This window comes from Sciurus carolinensis, chromosome 8 (assembly GCF_902686445.1).
Source record: "Sciurus carolinensis chromosome 8, mSciCar1.2, whole genome shotgun sequence".
In the NCBI taxonomy this organism is placed as follows: domain Eukaryota; kingdom Metazoa; phylum Chordata; class Mammalia; order Rodentia; family Sciuridae; genus Sciurus; species Sciurus carolinensis.
This window is the reverse complement of record NC_062220.1, coordinates 46551619-46572077: the sequence shown is the minus strand read 5'-3', so window position 1 is coordinate 46572077 and position 20459 is coordinate 46551619. Positions and strand designations below refer to the sequence as shown.

Genomic DNA, 20459 nt, shown 5'->3' with positions numbered 1-20459 from the left:
TGGATCCCAGTTTGGACTTTGATACTGAAAACTGCGAGTATAGTGAAATGACAACGCTGGCAGATGCCAAGATGAGGAAATGAATTTCCCAACACCTGTGGTCTTCCTAATACCCAAAGCAGAACTCTTTGGCGAATATTGTTCCCCAAAGGTAAAACAAAAGGCACACACCCCCTTTGTGGGAAATGCCACTTGTGGAAAGAACATTTCACTGCTCTGACTAGGGAACATGTCTTTTAAAAATCTTTGGAAAAATCCACATCCTGAAAGCATTTGATTACCCTGAATTTAAAATGGGATTTTGCGCAGTGGCAGGGATACAAATTCGTCCCCACAAATATGGCTTCTGTGGTAAAAGGCACAAGATGACTTTGAGGGAGGGTTTATCTAAAAGGTTGATAACCAGGGCCATTAGACAGGATTCACCCAATTCCATCACTGGAGATCTCCCTCCCTCTACCTGAAGAATTCCAACGTGACTTGCATTCTGAATACCTAGTCGGAGGAGGTTACAAACAGTTTCAAGCACAATTTGTTCCCGTTTTTACTCCCCACTCACTGAGTTATGTGCTGTTAAACATTGCCAGGAGACTGTCAAAAACGTAAGCATCCCGAGGTTTACATAGGCCACACCATTAAATAACATATAAGCACAAAATTTTAAACATTGTTTTCCAGCAATGGTAAATATTTTAGCTAAGTAAAAACTGAAGCTTGAAATGTAATAAGCATTTAAATGACTCTTTTCTGTGCCAGAATTCTTACTTTCCCCGTGCGACCCTGGCTGCTGGGATTAAGGCGACCCCAGGGAGCACGGAAAATGGTTGTGGGTTATGAGGTGCAGCAGGGGCTTGGCGACAGCGTGCCACCCAGCCTCAAGAAACCCAGCCACGATTGGAACCCAAGAATCAGTGTGTTCACTTTGTGGTCAGCTTCACATTTTTTCCCTTCTTTGAAAAAAAAAAAGCTGCTACGAAAGTCAGGGCTGTCCCCCACCCCTCAAGTAATCATGAGGTGGACCAAGAGCAGAGCTGAAAGACTTCAGGCCTGGCAGAGCAGGGGAGGCTGGTCCCCTTGGGTGGGCATGTAAGCACGTGGCAGTGACACGCCTTCAGTTCCTCAGCCTCAAGGGGGGAAATGGCCGAGGTACTGACAGCAGCCGCACCACGGCCGACATGTTGTGCTGTCACTTTGGGAAGAAGGGAAACCCAGAACAAATTTCACGTGGTTTCACCACATGGTGATTGCAGTCCTATTCAAGACATGTCACAGTCATGCCACCCACTGAGCAGAACTCCTTGGAAATTAGGCCTCCTTCAAAGTCTCTCAAGTCACTGCCTCTTCCTGAGCAAAAGCCAAGGATTTTAAGGCAACACAGATAATGCGGCCCTATCTCCAATTGGCTTCCTGGGGCCTCTGGTTTCTCATTTATGAAAGGAATCACCCTCAGTTCTGGATAAGTCTAAGTGAAGCCAAGATGCTCTCCCATCAAATGCCATAGCTCATAAAGAAGCAGGCAGGGGCGGTGTACCGTTTATGAGATTTAGTTCAGTGTTTTTGCCATGAAAATTTGATATGCTATAAAATCTCAAGCAAGTGAAGAAAAGGAATGCAGATTCAAGGACTTTTCTCCACACTCAAAAGCCCAAAGCTAAAGGACTGTGTCACTATAACACCATTCACATTTTGGAGACAATTTTGAGTTTTATGATTCGTCTTTCACATTAAAACAGAGGTATTTATCACTTATCACATGGGTCAGAGGGATGGAGGGTCTGGCTCTGCCAAATAGTCATGAAATGAACCATGTATGCATTTGTCCTGTTTTCTCACACACGTACACATGTTCACATGTGCACACATATCAAAGACTTAGGTATGATGTTGATTCTAATTTTAAACTATAACTTTCAATGAGTCAACCTTCAAGAACAGGTACTGAGAAATGGCTGTTGTGTGTAGAGTGAAACTTTGAGAGTGTATGTATAAACACTGATAAATTAATCAGTAGCATTTTTGGTAGCAAGATGGTAGCTGAAGAAGATTGGCCCTAAGTTCTGTTCAAGGTAAGATTGTTAATGATTGTTCTTTCCCCCAATCATTATAGTGTTAGCCAAATTATTAGCAAATGTAAGATACGGTAGCATGTAGTTTTAGTATGATCTGGAGTCAGATCAGAAAATTCAAATGCCATTTCACCCCAGTTTTCATGTCCAACTTTTCCTATAACTTTATACTACTTAAATCATTATAATAAGAAGCTGCTAAAAGTGTTAGGGCTGACTAGAACAAAAGTGTTAGTTTGCCAGTTCTTTGCTTATCTATGGTCAATGTAGCTTCTCTTGTTCTCTCGCAACCAGGAAAATGAGGGTACCCGTGACCTTGAGAGAGCATGCCAATAGGAACCCAATCTTCCTCAAGCCATAAAATGTAGAATGAAGTCCACTAAAGACAACTGTTGTAATCATTCACGATGCAATACACACATGAGAGAAAATGGTTCAGTAGCATTAAAAATAGTTTATTTCCACCTTAACAAACACATGGGCCTCTGACCATTATGTAAGGCACCACAAATTAAATAAAAACCTATATTAGAAGATATTTGTCTGACATGATTCAACACAGAAAGTGGATTTTAAAAGCAAATGGGTGCCAATTATGGGGATGTGGAGGGGATGGGGAGGGGATGAGGGCCACTAGGGAACTCAGCAATAGGGTGCATGAATTTTTCTACAGTGTTTATTGAAACAGGCAGTAATCAGCATGAGTGCATCATATGAACAGTTATCCAAAACAATTAGCACATCCAGGAGCGGGACTGTGTCTCAGTTTCTCTGTCTATATAATCAAATGCCAAAAGCACTTCCTTAAAGTGCAAAAACTTTCCCCTAGCAGTTTTGGTACCAGTAACAGAATATGATTACTAAACATCTCCAATGTGGTTTTCATTACAAAAAACATGTTTCACATAAAAGCTTCATAATACAATCCAGAGACAAAATTTGTGCATGTTTAAAATTTGAATCCAGGCTGGCTATTTCTGATGTTTTTTTCACTTCTTCCAGTGTTTTTCATTTTTATAAATATGCACGCAGCTTCCTACCAATTTAAACATACTCGGAACCCTTTGCTCCGAGAACCATGATTGCCTTTCAGCAGCCTCTCTGGGACCATCATCTCAGTCCAAGAAGGGGAGCCCTAATTTCTATTCTCCTTCCTTTGAATCATGTTAGCATTGACCAAATCTGAGCAAATGTCAGATAGGAACCAGGGTTTGTAGGCAGAGGTCCAGAGAATAATTAGGAATAATTCCACTATGATTTGGTTGAGAAAACACACAGAAAATGAATGAATTCGCGTTATAGAAAGCCTCGACCTGAATTCAAACATGAGATGGATGTGAAAGGAATGAAGCCTTGCTTCAATCCAAGCCGGGTCGTTCTTACTGCTGTACCATCCACCAAACTGCAATGTCCTGGGGTCAGTCACCCTAGGGGCCTCCACTGAGCCCTTGTGAGGTAGATGCTGATGGCTTGAAGAGAGGTAGGTAAAGTCCAAATTTGTTTTCAATCCCTGCAAATGTTGCAACTGCTAGCTTATAGCCCCCAACATGATCAGGATTAGGAGCAGGCAGTGTGATCCTGGATTTAGGAACTGGCTCGGATCCCACGGGTTTTCTGAAAAAAGAATAAACATAGTAAAAATCTGAGTTTTTTGTTTTATTTATTTTTTTTTAACTTGGTAAACCTGTTGCATACAACATAAAGGAGTTGTTGAATTCTCAACAGCTATACGTTCCCCTTTGGAATGACCTTGTCAGTGTTTCTTAAATCTTCTCTCTTTTACCATCGGGTCTGATGCACTTTTGTCAATGACAACTGAGGATTTGAGGTAGCAACAGATTTCGCATGATACTTACACTCCTCCAAAATCAATGTAGAACCATCGTTGTAGCAATTCATAAGTCAGCAAAGTGACACCAAACTGGGGCGAGGATCGAAATACACGGGCTTTGAAAAAAAAAAAAAAACAGGAACGTAACAGATATCATTAGGTTTTTAAAAAATTTACCTGATACCAAAGGGTTAGTTAAGAACCAATTACTTCCATACCACCAGCTCCTTTCCACAAAGCTTTTGGGCCTTCTTCCCGCAGGATCTTTCTGAAGCAGTCTATCACTCCGCTGTAAGTGGTTTGGCCAGCCCGGGCGGCCACCTGTAATCTAGTCTTGATAACATCAGCAGGGGTCACTAAAGATGCCGCAGGCATACCTGTAGGAGACATGCAACACCATCTCAGTCTGGTCACATTCTCACTATATAAAAATAACTGTGCTTTGAACTGCTGGCCGTGAAAAGAAAGTTAAGAGGCTGAGGCAATAAAATGCCCGTTTCACTGTCCTCTCTGGACAGCACGGCCGTGCGGTCCTATCTACAGTGAAGACTGAGCCTGTGCACCTGCCTCCCTAGGCTCCCCTCCCCCAGCCTACTTTTATTATGTTCTTATTCTTAAATACTTAACAATATGAAGGAATCATCTATCAGTAACACCACTTCGCGTGGTCTAGAACGAATGGAGAAAGTGGTTTCTAAAATATTTTTGCTTTCCTATTGAAATCTGAACCTCACAAGGTTATTAGGGTTGATTTTTCAGAGGTGGACTTTTTCTGTATTTACCTAGCTTTCTGGCAGCTGGCTGTCACAGCAGGCGCCTTCTCTCACACATTCAACCACTCTACCTTCCAAACCCCAACCTCTCCCTTACACCAGAAAGACTTTGCTGATAGCTAAACAAACACCATGTGTGTGTGGGGGGGAGGGGGAGACTCCACAGATAACCCTTCAGAATTCCTTTTTCCAAAGACTGACATCTCCAGAAAAATATCTGACAGAAGGCTTAAAATTTATACTGGCTGATAATCAATGAAAAAGGAACAACAACAACAAAAATCCCTCCCAAAATTACCAATGGGAAATTTTTCTACAGTCATTTTATCCAAAATGGGGCAGCCCATGTTTAGATTTTTTAAAAGCGAGACTGTACTCAGAAGACACTGTCTCTTATGGTTTTATTACTTTTCCATTATGAACCTATTCCAAACCAAATTGGTCAAATGCAGATGCATAAATCTCCTTTGCTTTTTTTAAGGCTTAATAATTCTGTAAGAATTTCTGTCCAAACCAACATGGTCTGGCTCATAACTATATCTCATCCTTCGAACAGACAGTTTTAAAGTTATAGTGTGAGTGTGAAAGTGCGTGTGTGTCCTGGTAAATCTGCATACTACATGTTTGCTTTCATGTTACAACAGCAGTCTCTTCCCCTTCCACCTCCACTCAGCATCTCCAATGCTAATCTTAGGTAACAGTTGTTACAAATGCACCACAATTTTACATGTGAAAAGCTCACTTTATATCCAATGCTTCACAGAGTAAGTCACACTGAGTTTCCTATTAGCTTGGAGGAATTATTTTAACTTCGAGCCAGGAATTTATCCTCCAACATAATGGAAGGAAACATGAAAAATGCTTAGAAACCCACTGTGTTCACACCACTGATTCTGCTTCACTTCCTGGTTTAGAGAGAGTTTAGCAGGCAGTCGGCTTTAGACATGCAATAAAATCCTTCTTACAGCAGTGGGCATGCATGTCCGAGTGTTGCTATCAAATGCTTATGAGCAGTGAAGTGGGTAAAAAGTTCCCCTCTGTTAGTTCTCATAAATAGTTCCTTGTCAAGAGAAGAAGTATGGGGGAGGGAGAAACAGGGAGAAAAGACACTGTTTACTAGAATAAAAATGCCCAAAGAAATGTCTAGGCTCCTTAGCAAGCTTGTCTGACAATATCTGGTGTTTCAGGGATGCTAGAAATATGGCAACCCAAGAGATTAGGGGACAGGGTGATATCTTCCAGGATCCTCAACAGAGAGGATGCTGGCAGTCTGCCTGATTCTTCAATGATGAGACAGATGTGCAGCCCAGATGGCCAACCACCACCTCTGGGACAGGAACAATGTGGGTGCTCCTCAGCCAATAAAAACAGTCTTTAAGGGGGCCAGCAACTGGAGAGTGGAAGAAAATGTGCCTGGAAAATAGAGTTTTGGGGCCTTGGGTCAACTTTAATTTTCACAAATATCCCATTAATATTTTTAAAGAATGTGTTTATGGTTTAAATGTTAATATGTATTTATTTTAGGTCAAGGCTAATAGTTTTCCAAATTCCCTTTGTATCCTTATCTCTATTATCTACCTGCTAGGTCAGCTTCTGAGCAGTGTGATGAAGTTCCTCATTAGGAATGAGAAAACATGTTCTCCTTAGACTTGTAAGCTGAGATCTTATATGCTGATAATACACAGAGGTTGACGATGGCATCTTTGGAGTGAATTTTATCTTTTTATGTAAAAAATGTCTTTATGCTTCTGAACGCCATTTTAATCCCCAAATTCTATATAGTCTGATGTTAATATTCCTATGCTCGCTTACTTTCGGCAATTGCCTGGAACATATTTTTCAATCCAATCTCTTTCAATCTTTCCATGTCATTGTTCTCTCTAGTTTCAGACAACTAGACGCTCTTTCAAAACTCATCTGAAAATGCTGTTTTTTTCCCCTAGGGGCACTGAATCTATTCCCATTTATTGTGGCAATTGGACTCATTTATGATATCCTATATTATGTTTTCTATTTTCTCTGCTTCTAGTTACTTACCTTTTGATTTCCCACCTTTCCTGAGTAAATTTATTTAAGTACTACACACATCTATCACACACGTCCATCACAAGGTGTGCCAATCCTCAACATCTGCATCCTGCTCTGGCAAGGTGAGGATTCAGTTCTTTCTCTCCTGTCCTGGCTTTACGTCATCTGTCCCCCAACAACCCTTCTTGGATAATAAATACATATGCCCAAGTCTGCACTAAATTAGTCCTGTGGCAGATTTAACTTCTATTTATTTATTCTGTTTCAAATACCCCACATTGTCTTCCTCCTCAAATTTACTCTCCAACTGGCTGCAGAGAAGGCCTGTGAGGGGTAACTTTGCAGTGACTGCATGTACACAAACTAAGCTTTCCCTCCCTCCTGAACGCTTCTATGCCTGGGAACATAATCACAGTGCAAGACCACTTCTCCCTGGCATTTTCTTTCTTGGCACCAGGCATTGAACCCAGGGGTATTTAACCACTAAGTCACATCCCCAGCCCTTTTTATGCTTTTTATTTTGAGGCAGGATCTCACTAAGTTGCTGAGGCTGGCTTTGCTCCTCCTGCCTCAGCCTCCTGAGCCACAGGCATGAGCCGCCACACTCGGTTCTCCCTGGCATTTTGAAGGTGTTCAGCTTTGCAGATGAGAAGTCCATCTTCTGTTATTGATTTCTGTTTTCTGTCCTTCTCTTGTTATTACTTCTCCTCAGGGAACTCCCATTAAATACTTGTTAGATCTTCTAGATTAATTCTACAGGTCTCTTAAATTTTCTCTTCTTTCTCATCTCTGTATTTTTGCTTCACATTCTAGAGATCTTTCCATGTCTTTATTTTCCAGGTGTCTAGCTTGGTCTTTGATCACAGCCATTCATTCTATCATTCAGAATGATCTCTTGATTTTTAATTTTGAGGATCCTTTCATTAATTTTCAAGAGAGCTTCCTTACTGATTATTCCTTTTGAATCCCTCTGAGGACCTTAATTATAGTTCTTAAAAGTTCTCTTCTGTTCCCTGAACTGCCTGTTTTCTCTATAATTCTTCAGTTCACTTTCGTGTTGCTCCTTACTATCTGAAGACCTCTGGCTGTTTACTGATTCTCAAGTTCAAAGGCTACGCTTACTAGTGCCTGATACGCATTTGTGGGTGTCATCAACCAGGCTCTGGGCTGGGTTCGCCCACAGGGGCACTCTCCATTACCTTTCATTTTTAAGGATCTAAGAATTGCATTTAAATGACCTTAAGCGTTATGTCCACATAATTAACACCTTTGTACCAACAATACTTCTGTCCCAACTGATGCTTTCTTGTCCCTACCTTATGAAATCTACTGTTCTGCTTTCACCCAGCAGAAGCCAACCAAGTAAGTTAATCTGTGATGGTGATGGAGAGTGACATAGTGATCTATGCCCCAAATGAAGAGGCTGACCAAAAGGGGATATTTCTTTTTTAGGTAACATAAATTTCTATTTATTTATTTTTATATATAACACTAGGATTTATTTTGATGTGATCAAAAGGGATAATTGTTAAAGTAAATTTGGGTCCCAGAAACCTCCCTAGAGTCCTCAGTAAGAAATGGCAATCTAACCCAGTGTGTAAATAAACTGAAAACCTAATCTAGGAACACACACACACACACACACACACACACACACACACACACACACAAAGCTTAATCTCAATCAAAGCAGCCAAACAGTTAACTAGCTATCTGTGAACCTCAATTCTGTTTTCTGTACATCATTTCCCTCTTCCTGTCTATAAATGCTCTTCAGCCAAGTGGCAGCCCTGGAGTTGCTCTGAACCTATTCTTGTTCTGAGGTCTAACCAATTCACAAATCATATTTTGCTCAATTAAACTGTTAAATTTTTATGCCTATTATCATCCTTCTAATATTTTTGGGAAAGCACCATAACCAATCGCACACATATAACATTTTCATATCTAAATAATGGACAGCTTTTAAAGATAATCCTGAAATAAATTTTAGTTTAACTTAATTAATTCAAAGGCAAAGAGACTATTGGTTTGACTTTTTTCTGTATCTTATCACTCTGACAACAGAAATCATCTGGTATGATAAAATCCAAGAAGTATTAGATCTCCTTTATTTAATATTACCCATGAACTGTATTGAAATACCCTTCATTAATTATAAAATACAATACTAATTATAGGGAATTAGAATTTGGTTGCTTAATTACAGCTCTTTGCTTCAGCCCTCACCTTCTGACATATTGAAGTACTCTGGCCAATAAACATAATTCACATGGTGGTTAACTTACTCTATAATGGAGATGTCCCCAGTATTTAAAGATACAGTTAGACAGTTACAAAACCTTTTTCTTTTAAAGTAGACTAAAAAGAATCTTAAAACCATAGTCTCTAGGTACTGAGATACCAAGAACCACCTGTTAAAAAGCTGTACATTACTAAAAAAAAAAAAAAAAAAAAAAAAAATCCTAACTTCAAGACTGGCAAAATTCTATTTAAAAAATGAGATAATACTTATTAAATAAGTGAAATTATTATCAAAACAAAGAAAGTATTCACTTAAACACAGATCTACCTTAATTATAATAGGACTGTTATAAATACACATATACATATATTCTACATATATATTCTGTGTAAATGATCAAATTAAATGTAGTACATATAACAAAGATTCGCAAGCCACTTTATTATAAAAAAAGCTAGTGGTCAACAACTATTCACTGTAGTTATCTAAAGATTCACAGAAATAGGAGGATTTTTATATTTTGAGATAAGCTTTTCCCCTTAAAGACAACAAACATCCCTCCTGCCCTAGGATGGTCTTCCCAGGGTTCTCTGCATACTCTTCATGTCCTAGGAATACCATTAGTCTTACTCATCTCCACAAAGGGAACACGGAGGCCTGAATCCAAGATGGGTTTGGTGTGCCCTTGCTCTCCTCAGCAGCATAGCACTGGGCACGTTTCTGAACACATCTTGCCCTGCTCTGGACTATCCTGGCTCTCTGGGCCAGCATGCCAGCCAGGCTCTGCACAGCAGCTGGCTACCCTGCTTCTTCCACAGTGTCAGCTTACCTGTTATCACTGGACATAGATTTCCTATGTTTATCTTAACAACAAAATGCACTGCTAATCTTTCTAATTCCAATATTTTTAGGCAGTTTGGATTTTCACGTAAACAACCATTTATATATAATGGTAGCTTCATTTCTTCTTTTCTAATATTTATACCTCTGACTTCTTATTTTCCAGATTGGAACCTCCAAAAGAATGGTGAATAGCAAGGATGTGAATGACATCTGTCTTATCCCTAACATTAATGAGATGGTAGTGATGGCATTTGCCATTGGCCTCTGATATCCTATGAAGAAATTGCTTAATCCTTATTCATTTAATAGGTTTGTAGAATATATAAGCTGTTGAGTTTATAACTAATCCATTCTTTGAGCATAAAACCAATGACACAACATATCTTATCATTTTCCCATCATTCAAGGAAGGGGAAGATTAAGGGCAAGATGAGTAACAATATGAAAATAAACGTTCTGTAGTAAGTGTACCAGATAGCTTCCAAAATGGCCCTTGATGACCTCTGCCTCTTGGCATTGACATTTATGTTTCTGTATGTCTCAAGGTGAGCGCTGCTTTCACCATGCTTTCTCTTAGCATCTGCTCTGGGGAAGCCAACTGCCATGTTGTGAGGGTGTCCAAGCTAGCCTATGGGAAGGCCTAAGTGGCAAGAAGCTGAGACCTCCTGTCAAAAGAGATGTGATTCAGCCATTGTCAAAGTGGATCCTCCAACTTCATTCAAGCCTTCTTGAGTCACCCTGAATACAACTTCATGATAAGACATTGAGCCAGACACATCTAATAAGTTGCTCCTCACCCATGGAAACTGGAAGATAATAGATATTTCTTCTTTTAAACTAGTAGGTTTGGGGGTAATTTGGAATGCCTCAATAGATAACGAATTCAGGTGTCTGGAAAGACAACAGTATGGTTGTTGGGTCTACCTAGTGGGAGAAGGATGCTAGCTACTCAAACTTTCAACACTGCTGTGGCAATGTCTTAAAAAACACACTTTTTATGAACCAACTTACTTCAGAAATTTTATTTCTCCAAAAAGAGTGATTTGAAATAGAGGAAAAGCCTTAGAGCCCAAAGATTTCTTTTTTTCAAAAAACTGCTTATTTAAAGTTTTTGGAAAAAAATTTAAGAAACTAAGACTAAGGAATATAAAGTATACTGCAATTAAAAACTATGTTTAGATAGTTTTAAATTGTATTTCAATAAAATTACTATTATTGAACACTTTTGAATATGTATATGCTAGGAAATATTTTGGATCTTTGTATCTATTAATTCACTTAATTCCCATAATAATTTGTAATGCTAGGACTCTTCTTATCCCCTAAAATAGAGGAAAAAAAAAAGCCAAGAAAGATTAAGTAACTTGTATTGGTTACATAGTTCTGAGTGGGGAAACTGGAGTTTGAACCTAGGTGGCCTGACTCCACAGCACATACCATTTTACTATGACAGCCAACAATGCTTAAGGTACTAGATTAAGTAAAAACCACATTTATAGTGTGATTATAACTGTGTTAAAAAACACCGAAGGGGAGGAAAAGTAGTAAAAATGTTAAATAGCAATAACAGTAGAACAACAGATAATAATTTCTAATTTACCCTTTCTTGTACTTTCCAAATATTTTACAAAGAGCAATATTTTCATAATTATGAAAAAAACAGAAGGAAGAAAACAAATCTAGAAGAGAAAAAAAAAATCTAGTAGTCAATTTCTATAGCACAGGTAGCACGGATTACCTCGTAAACTATAGATGAGACTGATTCCTAGTACCTATTTTTTTCACAAGAAGGGTTAAATATAGTATTTTTATATTTCAAGAAAAATAAGGCTTAGGAAAGGGTTCTAGACCTTGATCTGAACTCTATTCCTCATCTTTAATTGCACCTCTAATACAAGGAGTGATTTACATATGTTACGTGCTGGGCACTATGCTAAGTCCCTCACATGGATGCTGCCATCTGAGAGACACCATGCACTACAGCAGGTACAAGTACGATCTCCATTTACAGCCTAGGAAACTAAGGTTTTGAGGACGTTACCTTACCCAAGGTCACACATTAATAAGTTGTACTTAGTTATCCTCATTAGGTCCCATCTTACTTCAAGTATGCAATTTAAAATAAACTGTATTATATTGCTTCATTTCCCCAAATTTTCTCATTTATACATATGTAAATGACCTACACAGGGTACAGTGAATCAATGGCTAGATTGGAAGTAAAACTGGGAATTCTACACTCCAGACTTGAAATCATTCTTCCTTGATGTCATGGTGGTCTTATTGCTACTCTTAAGAAATAGGGTCCTTAAGCCATCAGAAAAAGAACAAGTGTCAAAGCCTTTGAAAAAGCAGAGATTAAGCAGAAGGAGGAGTTACATGATTTTCAGCTTCCAGAGGTTCCTGCAGGCTACCTGCAGCAGAGGGGAGACCCCAAACAGAAAACAACTCAAAGTTGGGGGTTGTTCTCCTGCTGTCTTTAGAAATAGCTCTAGCCACCTATCTGATGAGACGACCCCCATAAGAAAAATGTCTGAAGCCAGAAATTCCATGACTGCCTTAGGGTTTGTTAATTCATTAAATGTTTGTTACCACCTGGAGAGCTAATCCAGACTGTACCAGCCTTTAGGGTCTCAGGATAAAGGAGGCTTATAAAAGCACAAACTGATCCCTGCTGTGCCTATAATCAATATCTATACTTTTGTATTGGTATTTTCACCATAGCACTGAAAAAAAGACAGTTATTTCTATGATTCAATTAACACTATCCTACTCCTTTAACCTTAAAAGAGGGGAAGAACCCTGACACTAATCAGTCCATATTGTTATGGTTCTTATTATATTTCTTTTATCTAAATGATATCTAATTAATAACTATTGCTTCAATTTTGGACAAGTTCGTATGCAATATTTTGTTTAGACATCTTTAGGGCACACAATTTCAAGTTTTTAAAAACTTCTGGCTGAAACATTACTATTCCTACGGTCTAAAGTGAAATTACAAAATAATATGGAACTTGGATTGGAATCCAATAAGACCACAGAATGAATCAGTATTTAAGGATCCCTCTCCAGAATGATTAAGTTTATCTGATAATCTGATCTCCCAAAATGAATATTACTTTCTTACCCTCTCATTTCTGTACCTATCCAAAATTATCTATAGCCAACTGTTATGTATCCCGTCAAGAACTATCAGTAAAAAAATCCAGTGTTGTGGCATGTGGTGGGGGTGGGGGTGGGGTGGGGGCTAAAACCTGGGGATGGGTGGTGGGGAAGCAACTTCATGGAGGACACTCACCAGCTATAGCACCAGCTAAGAGCAGGCTCCCGGGGCTAACCTGCCCATCTTCATTTGCCAAAGAAGCCTTCACATGAGCATAACACGGGAAGTAGATGGCCGAGAAAGGAATGTCCCGCAGAAAGCAGGCTTTGGCACCCTGTGCATTTTGCAAAGGAAGAAAAACCACATGAAACACATATCCCATTGAGAAGATCAGGCTTCTTTGGAACGTACCTCAGAACAAAATATTCCTGGAGAAGACCAAATTTGTACTCTTAAGTTGAAAGGGGAACAGTAAAAAATCATCCAAATTCTGCAAGTAACCAGTCTGAATCTTGTATTTAAAAATAAAACTAGTTTTGTTGTATAGTGTGAGGAAGTGGGAGGGGAGTTCTCATTTATTCTAATACTAAGATTTCTATTTAAGCATTTTTAGAACTCTGCCTGTTAACAACCTTTCAAGTCCTCACTGTCATTGACATTTCAAGGAAGATCTGTTTGCTGGTTTCAACAGAAGATGGGAGACAATAATCAAGAAGCTCTTTTGCTTATGCATAGGAAGTAGACAAATTATACAGGTGGAGGGGCAAGGGATCCAATTTTTATATTATTTGAGAATCTGACAAAAGTATTGAACATTTTCCCAGAAAAAAGTTACATGTACACAAAAAGTTATGTATTTTTTCTGGAGATTCATGGATCCTCTTAATTCATTCACACACGTACCCACCATTCAGGATTTATGAAACATTGAAAAATGCCTGTTCATGGACCTTAAAATATTTACTGTAATTATGACACACATAAAAGCAGAGGTAAAATAATTAGCTCCTAGAGCAAAGTCTTCAATAAATAATTTCTGGTGCCAAAATAATGCCATGCAGAGGCCCTGAGAACTGATGAGTGCCCTGAAATATGATATAATATTATAATGAAAACCACAACACATATATTGTGTTTGGGGTAGGCTGCTCAGGAAGGAAATCACCCCTTTTCAACACTTAATGATTTAATACCATTTCTTTCACAGATTTCTAATGCCTAAAAATTTCCAACAACTATAAAGATTCCCAAAAGAAAATAATGAATCCATCCAGATTCAACAGATCTAGCCATGTCCAGCGACATTTACTGAGGTTTAGTAATGCTGGATCTTGGGTATTTCTCCCTGATGCTGCTCCAATCTGTCAAAGTTCTTTAACACCACACATCTGTTACTGTAGCTTTGCTTTTTTTCTGACATCGACATTTCATTCCTAACTCAGACTGAGATTCTGGGTCATAAAACTCTTAGTCTTTTTCATAGAAACTGTTAACCCAGGTCTACTGCAACTTAGATGTACACAAGTAAAGTAACACAAGGAGGACTTTTATTTAATCCCATTACATTTAATACCCGTTTGGCTCATCCCTGCAACCAGAACAAATGCTTGGAATCTGGATTCTGTTGTGTTGGCTGTTCCTCAGTCAACTCCCCCATGGATGCCTGAAGCATGTCTCATGCCTCCATTCACTCTGCAAATGGATTCAAAAAAGGACTGGTCCATCTCACAATCAGCCCATGCTTCTGTATCCTGTCCACTCCCAAACTGTTCAGTGTCTAACTGAAATTAAGGACCATGACATCCAGCACACACAAACTGCTCATTTTATACATGTGCAAACTGATGCCCAGGATAATCTACCAATTGTGCTTTTTTATTGAAGGCTGTGCCCTGAGTTTGTTCAGAGTACATCTTGGTGTTAGTTCTGGATACAGGTCCAAAACTCAGGTCTCTGAGCATTTTCCCCATCTCTTCCAGCTTTTTCAAGGTGGAAAAGTAAAGTACAATGTCAATATCCATATGTAGCATCCAAAATCCTTTCCTTATGATTAGTTTTTTAAAGTCATAATTTAGGTTGTTTGTGTATAAGGTAACTCTACCACCCTTTAAATTTCTTATTTTCTCTAACTTTTCCCTTCTTGCCTTTTTTTTTTATAAGTTCTGCCTGCTCTTTTGTTTACATGTAGAGTCTGTCCAAAAGATACTCAAACTTGACAGCAAATAACCAATTCAAATAAAGATCAATTGAATCATCATGTCTGTTCCCTCAAAATGGTAAAAAAAAAAAAATCACCATATTGCTGACTTTCTGAACAGATCATTTGGAGTAACTTTTTAGATTGGTATAATTCTCACAAATTTTGCTTCTTACTACGTCTATTAGTTTTTACCTTTAACCACATCTCCCAATGTTCACATTTTAAGGCCAGATTTCAATCTGTTGTCCTCATATCTTTGCTGGTAATATTTTCTAAGACTTTTTCCCCCCCTCTACTGATTATAAAACAGTAAGTGTTTATCACAGAAAATACAGAAAGGCATTAAAAATTTAGTTGCACCTAATTATTACCAGTCAGAGATAACCACTGTAAGTATTGCAAATGTTTTGGAGTCTTCTGATAGCAGAAATATTACCAACACTTCCAGAGCTGAGATCATGCTGGAGTGGCTCTGGGTTATGCCTTTTCTTCTCCTTAAATTCACAGTGTATGATTTTTTGTTTTGTTTTTGCCAGGGATGATCTAATATTTCCTTCATTTTTTAGTCATGCTGCCTACTTTTTTTTTTTTTCCTATTCGTTGTTTCAAAACCTCTAATGCCATCTTTGGTACTGGGTTGTCCTGTGGATTAGGATGAATATTCTCACCCTTGTCAAAGCTTTATAATGATCTCCTTCACTTTCCCAATTGCCTCTCCCTAGTAATCCTGATGCCTCTCAGAGAAAGCTATCAATGACCCATACACCTGATCAATCAAGGTACATCTATCCCTGAATATTCTTTTATGAATGCTAATATGGAAGTACCAACCTCTTAAATATGACTTCTTCATTTACTTAAACCCTTCATACCAAGTTTCCATGGAAGACTTTTTAAGTAGAAGAAAGACAGGGATGGATTCCACATGACTCCGCACTGTCTATACCTTCTCAATACTGTTCTGAGTTTTCTTCATGTCCTTTTATCTGCCTATGTCAGTGTTGCCCATTTCAGACTATAAGCAACCAGAGGCCAGGAACTATTATCTGATTTAATTCATAAAACACTTAGCAAAATCTATGTCAGCTGGAGCCTAAGACATGTTCTTTAAGATACTGATTTTGTTTTGCCAATTCCCATAGGGGGAAAAAAATCACAATTGAAAAGAGACTTGAGAGGTTTTCAGATATGTCAGATTTTCAAAAGGAAATGCTGGAAAAAATCATGCTGAAAAAAGCATATTAGAAAAACTTATATTAGAGAAACTCATCCTGGAAAAAATCTATTAGGAAACAAACCAAGCTTTTAGTTGAGTAAAGACATGTTATTTGTTGGGGATACCACAAAAATAAGGGAAAGGAGTAACTTTGTACTGGAATGCTAAAGTTGGGGGGAAAAAAATGATGGGGAGTCAGATTAATTTGTCTTGTGCTGTGTGGCTTCAATATGAGCAAAAGAATATGCATGGGAAGACAGGACCCAAAATTAGAAATATCCTTAAGACACAGGAAGAGTGAAGGTACATGAAAGAAGCAGCTGGTGCCTTAAGAAGGGACCACACCAGCAGACCCTCTCCTTCCTTTCCTGAAATCCTGAGAGTAAATCATGCATCCCTGTGAGAAGTGCCTGGGGGCAGGTGTGAGGAAATTCAAGAGATGTTTGACAAGAACACTGGATGGTGGAAAGGAAAACTGGCTTGGCCAAAAATCAAACATACAAATGAAAAGGAACAAACTGGGCTGGGGTTGTGGCTCAGTGGTGGAGCACTTGCCGAGCATGTGTGAGGCACTGGGTTCAAGTCTCATCACTACATATAAATAAATAAAATAAAGATCCATCAACAACTAAAAAAAAAAAGGAACAAACCTGGGGAAAGGTGAACTGCACAATTATGCAAATCAGAGTGAACGTTAGGATATGTAAGAGGACTCAGGTTTCCAATTACCTGAAAAAAAGAAAAAGTCCAGGAAGAGAACTTGTGGGCAACCACCATCCCTGCTCTACAGAAGGGGTGTTCAAACCTTTAAAAATGCATCTACTGAGATAAAGAGAACATGTGGAAGACTGCACACTTCCCATCTCCACATCCAGCCATGCGATGAGCCCCAGGAAACTTCCTGTCAAAACACCAAAGGTGCCAGTCGCAGTGGTACACACCTGTAATCCCAGTGGCTCAGGAGGCTGAGGCAGGACTGTGAGTTCAAATCCAGCCTCAGCAACTGAGCAAACCCTAAGCATCTTAGTGAGACACTGTCTCTATATACAATATAAAAAAGGGCTGGGGATGTGGCTCAGTGGTTGAGGACCCCCAGGTTCCATCCCCAGTACCAAACAACAACAAGAACAACAACAAGAACACACCAAAGGTCACATTCTCCAGGGAAGGGGAGGGACTGGAGTTTTAGTAATAAATGAGGCAATAACCATGTAAGTCTTCTGAAAAGTACCCAATACACTGAGTACACACGTAAGGGACAAATGGGACCAGAGGGCTGTCTCCCTGCCTCTCTTGGTACCTGTATTATTTCCCAGTCCAGCTCCTGCTCAGGTGTCTCCCTGCAGCAAATAACAACCCTGACTGAGTCAGGAGGTGGCCTTCGATTCCCCTGCACTCCAGGCATGAAAGTCCAATTCCCTTGGAGAGCTAACTTTGCAAAAGGCTGGAGAAACAGGCACACTTATTAAAATTCCCTGGCCTCCTTTTCCTCACTGCTTTCTTCAGGTTGTAGGCACAAAGGCAGGTGCCAATTTGCAAGGCTGCCTCAGGCAATCCCTGACCTGCTGCTCCCTGCACAATGAGAAGTGAAGCAGGATGTGAAAAAGGCTTTAAAGTTCCAAGGGTGAAAAAGTTTCTCTCCCAGATTCCTTGATAAATCCTTCACTTTGTCGTGTGAACACCCATTCTCTAGTGCTCCATCAAAACACAAACCTGTTTAACTTGTATTCTGCTTGCCCCTCGCATAACTTTTACTAAGCCATCAGCCATTCTGAACAAGCAACTGCAATAAAGGAAAACTCGTTCCCTGCCATCCCACAGCCTGCGTCAGGAGCACAGAAATAATTACTTTGGCCATTAAAAAAATTAAAATTACAAAGTGTGTGCATTTAAAATAAATCTGCCCCATACAAAAATCCTCACATTTTCTGGCATGGAGTCTTTTTTCACTCATTCTCTGGGCAGCTCTGCTCTTAGACATTCTCTGGCTGGCCCTGAATTTCCTTTGTACACACAGTAAAATCATTTAGGGAAAATTAACAAGTGCAAAATACAACTCTCTAATCTCTTACTAGTCATTACTCTCTCCAAAAAAAGGGGAAATTATTGCTTTTTCTTCTTTTTAAATAAGTGGCCCACTATTACAGATAGGAACAACAAAACGCATCTCTGGGTAGACCTATACATAAGCCATCTTGAACTCTGGCCCCCTCTAATTCTGAATCATTCTAACGCCCTCCACAGTCATCATATCCGAGGCCTAGGAAGGTTCTTTAAAGGTACTCTCATTTCACTTAAAGTTCATCATCCATAGTCAACACAGGCCAACTGGACAGGTTTAGAGATGTTCGCCACAGTATCATCATGGCACAAGAACCATTTATTGTGCTTCTCCTGACTTTTTGACTTGGACACTGTGCTGAAAGCCCTGGGGAGCTTTAATGAATTCTTAAGTTTCCAGAATTATCCATTTGGGTTTACTCTGGCAGCTCTGTCTGGTGTGAGATTGTCAAAAGATACAACATGTCAGGATTTCCCTGTACTCCCACCCCAAGAGCTATCTTCAATTCTCAATGTCTTTTTTCCTTTTTTCTTTTTCTTTCAAAGTTCTTCATTTTGGATGGTATCACATCTGCCCAATCAATTCAAAGTTGGGAAAAAAGCCAGTCCTGAAGGGTGCTGCTGATAAAGAAGTCAGGACCAGGGCAGGTCTTTTTGCATGCTAATTCCTGCTTATTCTAGCTGTACCTGCAAACACAGCTCTAAACAGACTATTTCTAATACAGGGAAAGGTAATTACATTCACAAAGGCACCTCTGTGTCGGGCTGGGCACCAGGAGCCAGCAGGTCTGGGAGACAGAGGCTTAACAGAGACTCCAGCAGTGAATGCACATTGTCTAGCATGGGGGAAAATGCCAGACTGAGGGACCCTGCAGCATTCAGGACAACAGTGGTGCACCTTGTCTGAGAAGGTTATTTAATGCTTCTGGCACCTGTCGTCAGGGCCACCCCTCTTTTCCTACCTTACAGGTTTAGGATTTATTTGGCATGTATAATTGTATATTTTGATCCTGGAGCTACAAACAATAGGCAGCATGTCATGTCTTGATCCTTTAGCATTCTTCGTGGTTTCCCCAAATGAGTTAACCCTTAGATACACAGCCTGGCAGCGTGCCTGCAGCCCAGTCAAGGAATGGGTTGGACCTTAGGTGCCTGGGACCTGAACAGGTGAGTTTCAGCATCTCAATGAGGAACATCACTAGTGCCAAAACCTGCTATGTTATTGTCAGTGGTGTTAAAACCAAATAAGCCAGTCAATAAATGAATACTTGGTAACACTAAACATCAAAATGGTATCCATTTTAATATAAAATGTAAATTTCTACTATTCAGTGTCTAGTTCAAGGATTTTTAAAACATTGGCTTCTCCTTAATTTCATTGTAACTCTAAAAAAATAATCTTGGCAACCCCAAGGTGTTTTGTTTTGTTTTTTTGTTTTTGTTTTTTAAGGAAATGCCGTGGTAAGTCCCAGCTCTCTAACTGTTCTATTATTGTATGTTGCTTTGCCATTGATGACATTCATAACTTAGATGGACTGAAATTTTTTCACAAGGAACTTTAGTCTGCAAGCTGCCAGTCCTGCCACCTTCATAAAGCCACGCTGTGACATGTGTCCTACCTTTTCAATTTTTGATATCTTTCCTTCCTCTCCCCACTCACCCACACCATTACCTGCAAAGTCTATTTCTAGTCTAAGATTTTATGCAGAGAATGTTAATACATCTAGTTAATGTATTACAGTGTTTGCTGTCTTCACTTTCCTCTTGTATAACACATGTTCTTTAGATTACTTAAATTACAAGCAACCCCCATTTTATGATTATGAATTTTAATTCTACCTTAAAACATTAAGCATTTATAATTACCATATATAAACATATACATACATATATAAATTAATTAAGGTAATGCTGTTTAGAGTAAACATTACTTTCTTTGCTTTTCATTTCTGTTGCATTTCCACCTGCAATCAATTTTTTCTACCTTAAGTACATTTTATAATTTCCTTTATTAGGGGTTTCTGGTGATGTGTTTTCCAGTCTAAAATGTCTTCAATTTTTTCTGTCTTTCTAAAATACATTTTTACAGG

At 39.1% G+C, this 20459-nt stretch overlaps 1 protein-coding gene across 1 annotated transcript in view; it reads right to left on the bottom strand.

Moving 5' to 3' along the window:
- Positions 1–2500: 2500 nt before the first annotated feature.
- Slc25a13 (solute carrier family 25 member 13) overlaps positions 2501–20459 on the bottom strand; it is a 179503-nt gene continuing 161544 nt past the window's right edge. Inside the window, exons 15-18 of the mRNA XM_047560964.1 lie at positions 13088–13226; positions 4116–4274; positions 3923–4013; positions 2501–3680 (exon numbers count right to left, since the gene is read on the bottom strand). Coding sequence (XP_047416920.1) covers positions 3494–3680; positions 3923–4013; positions 4116–4274; positions 13088–13226 — 576 coding nt within the window. The 3' untranslated portion in view covers positions 2501–3493. The remainder of the gene's footprint in view (positions 3681–3922; positions 4014–4115; positions 4275–13087; positions 13227–20459) is intronic.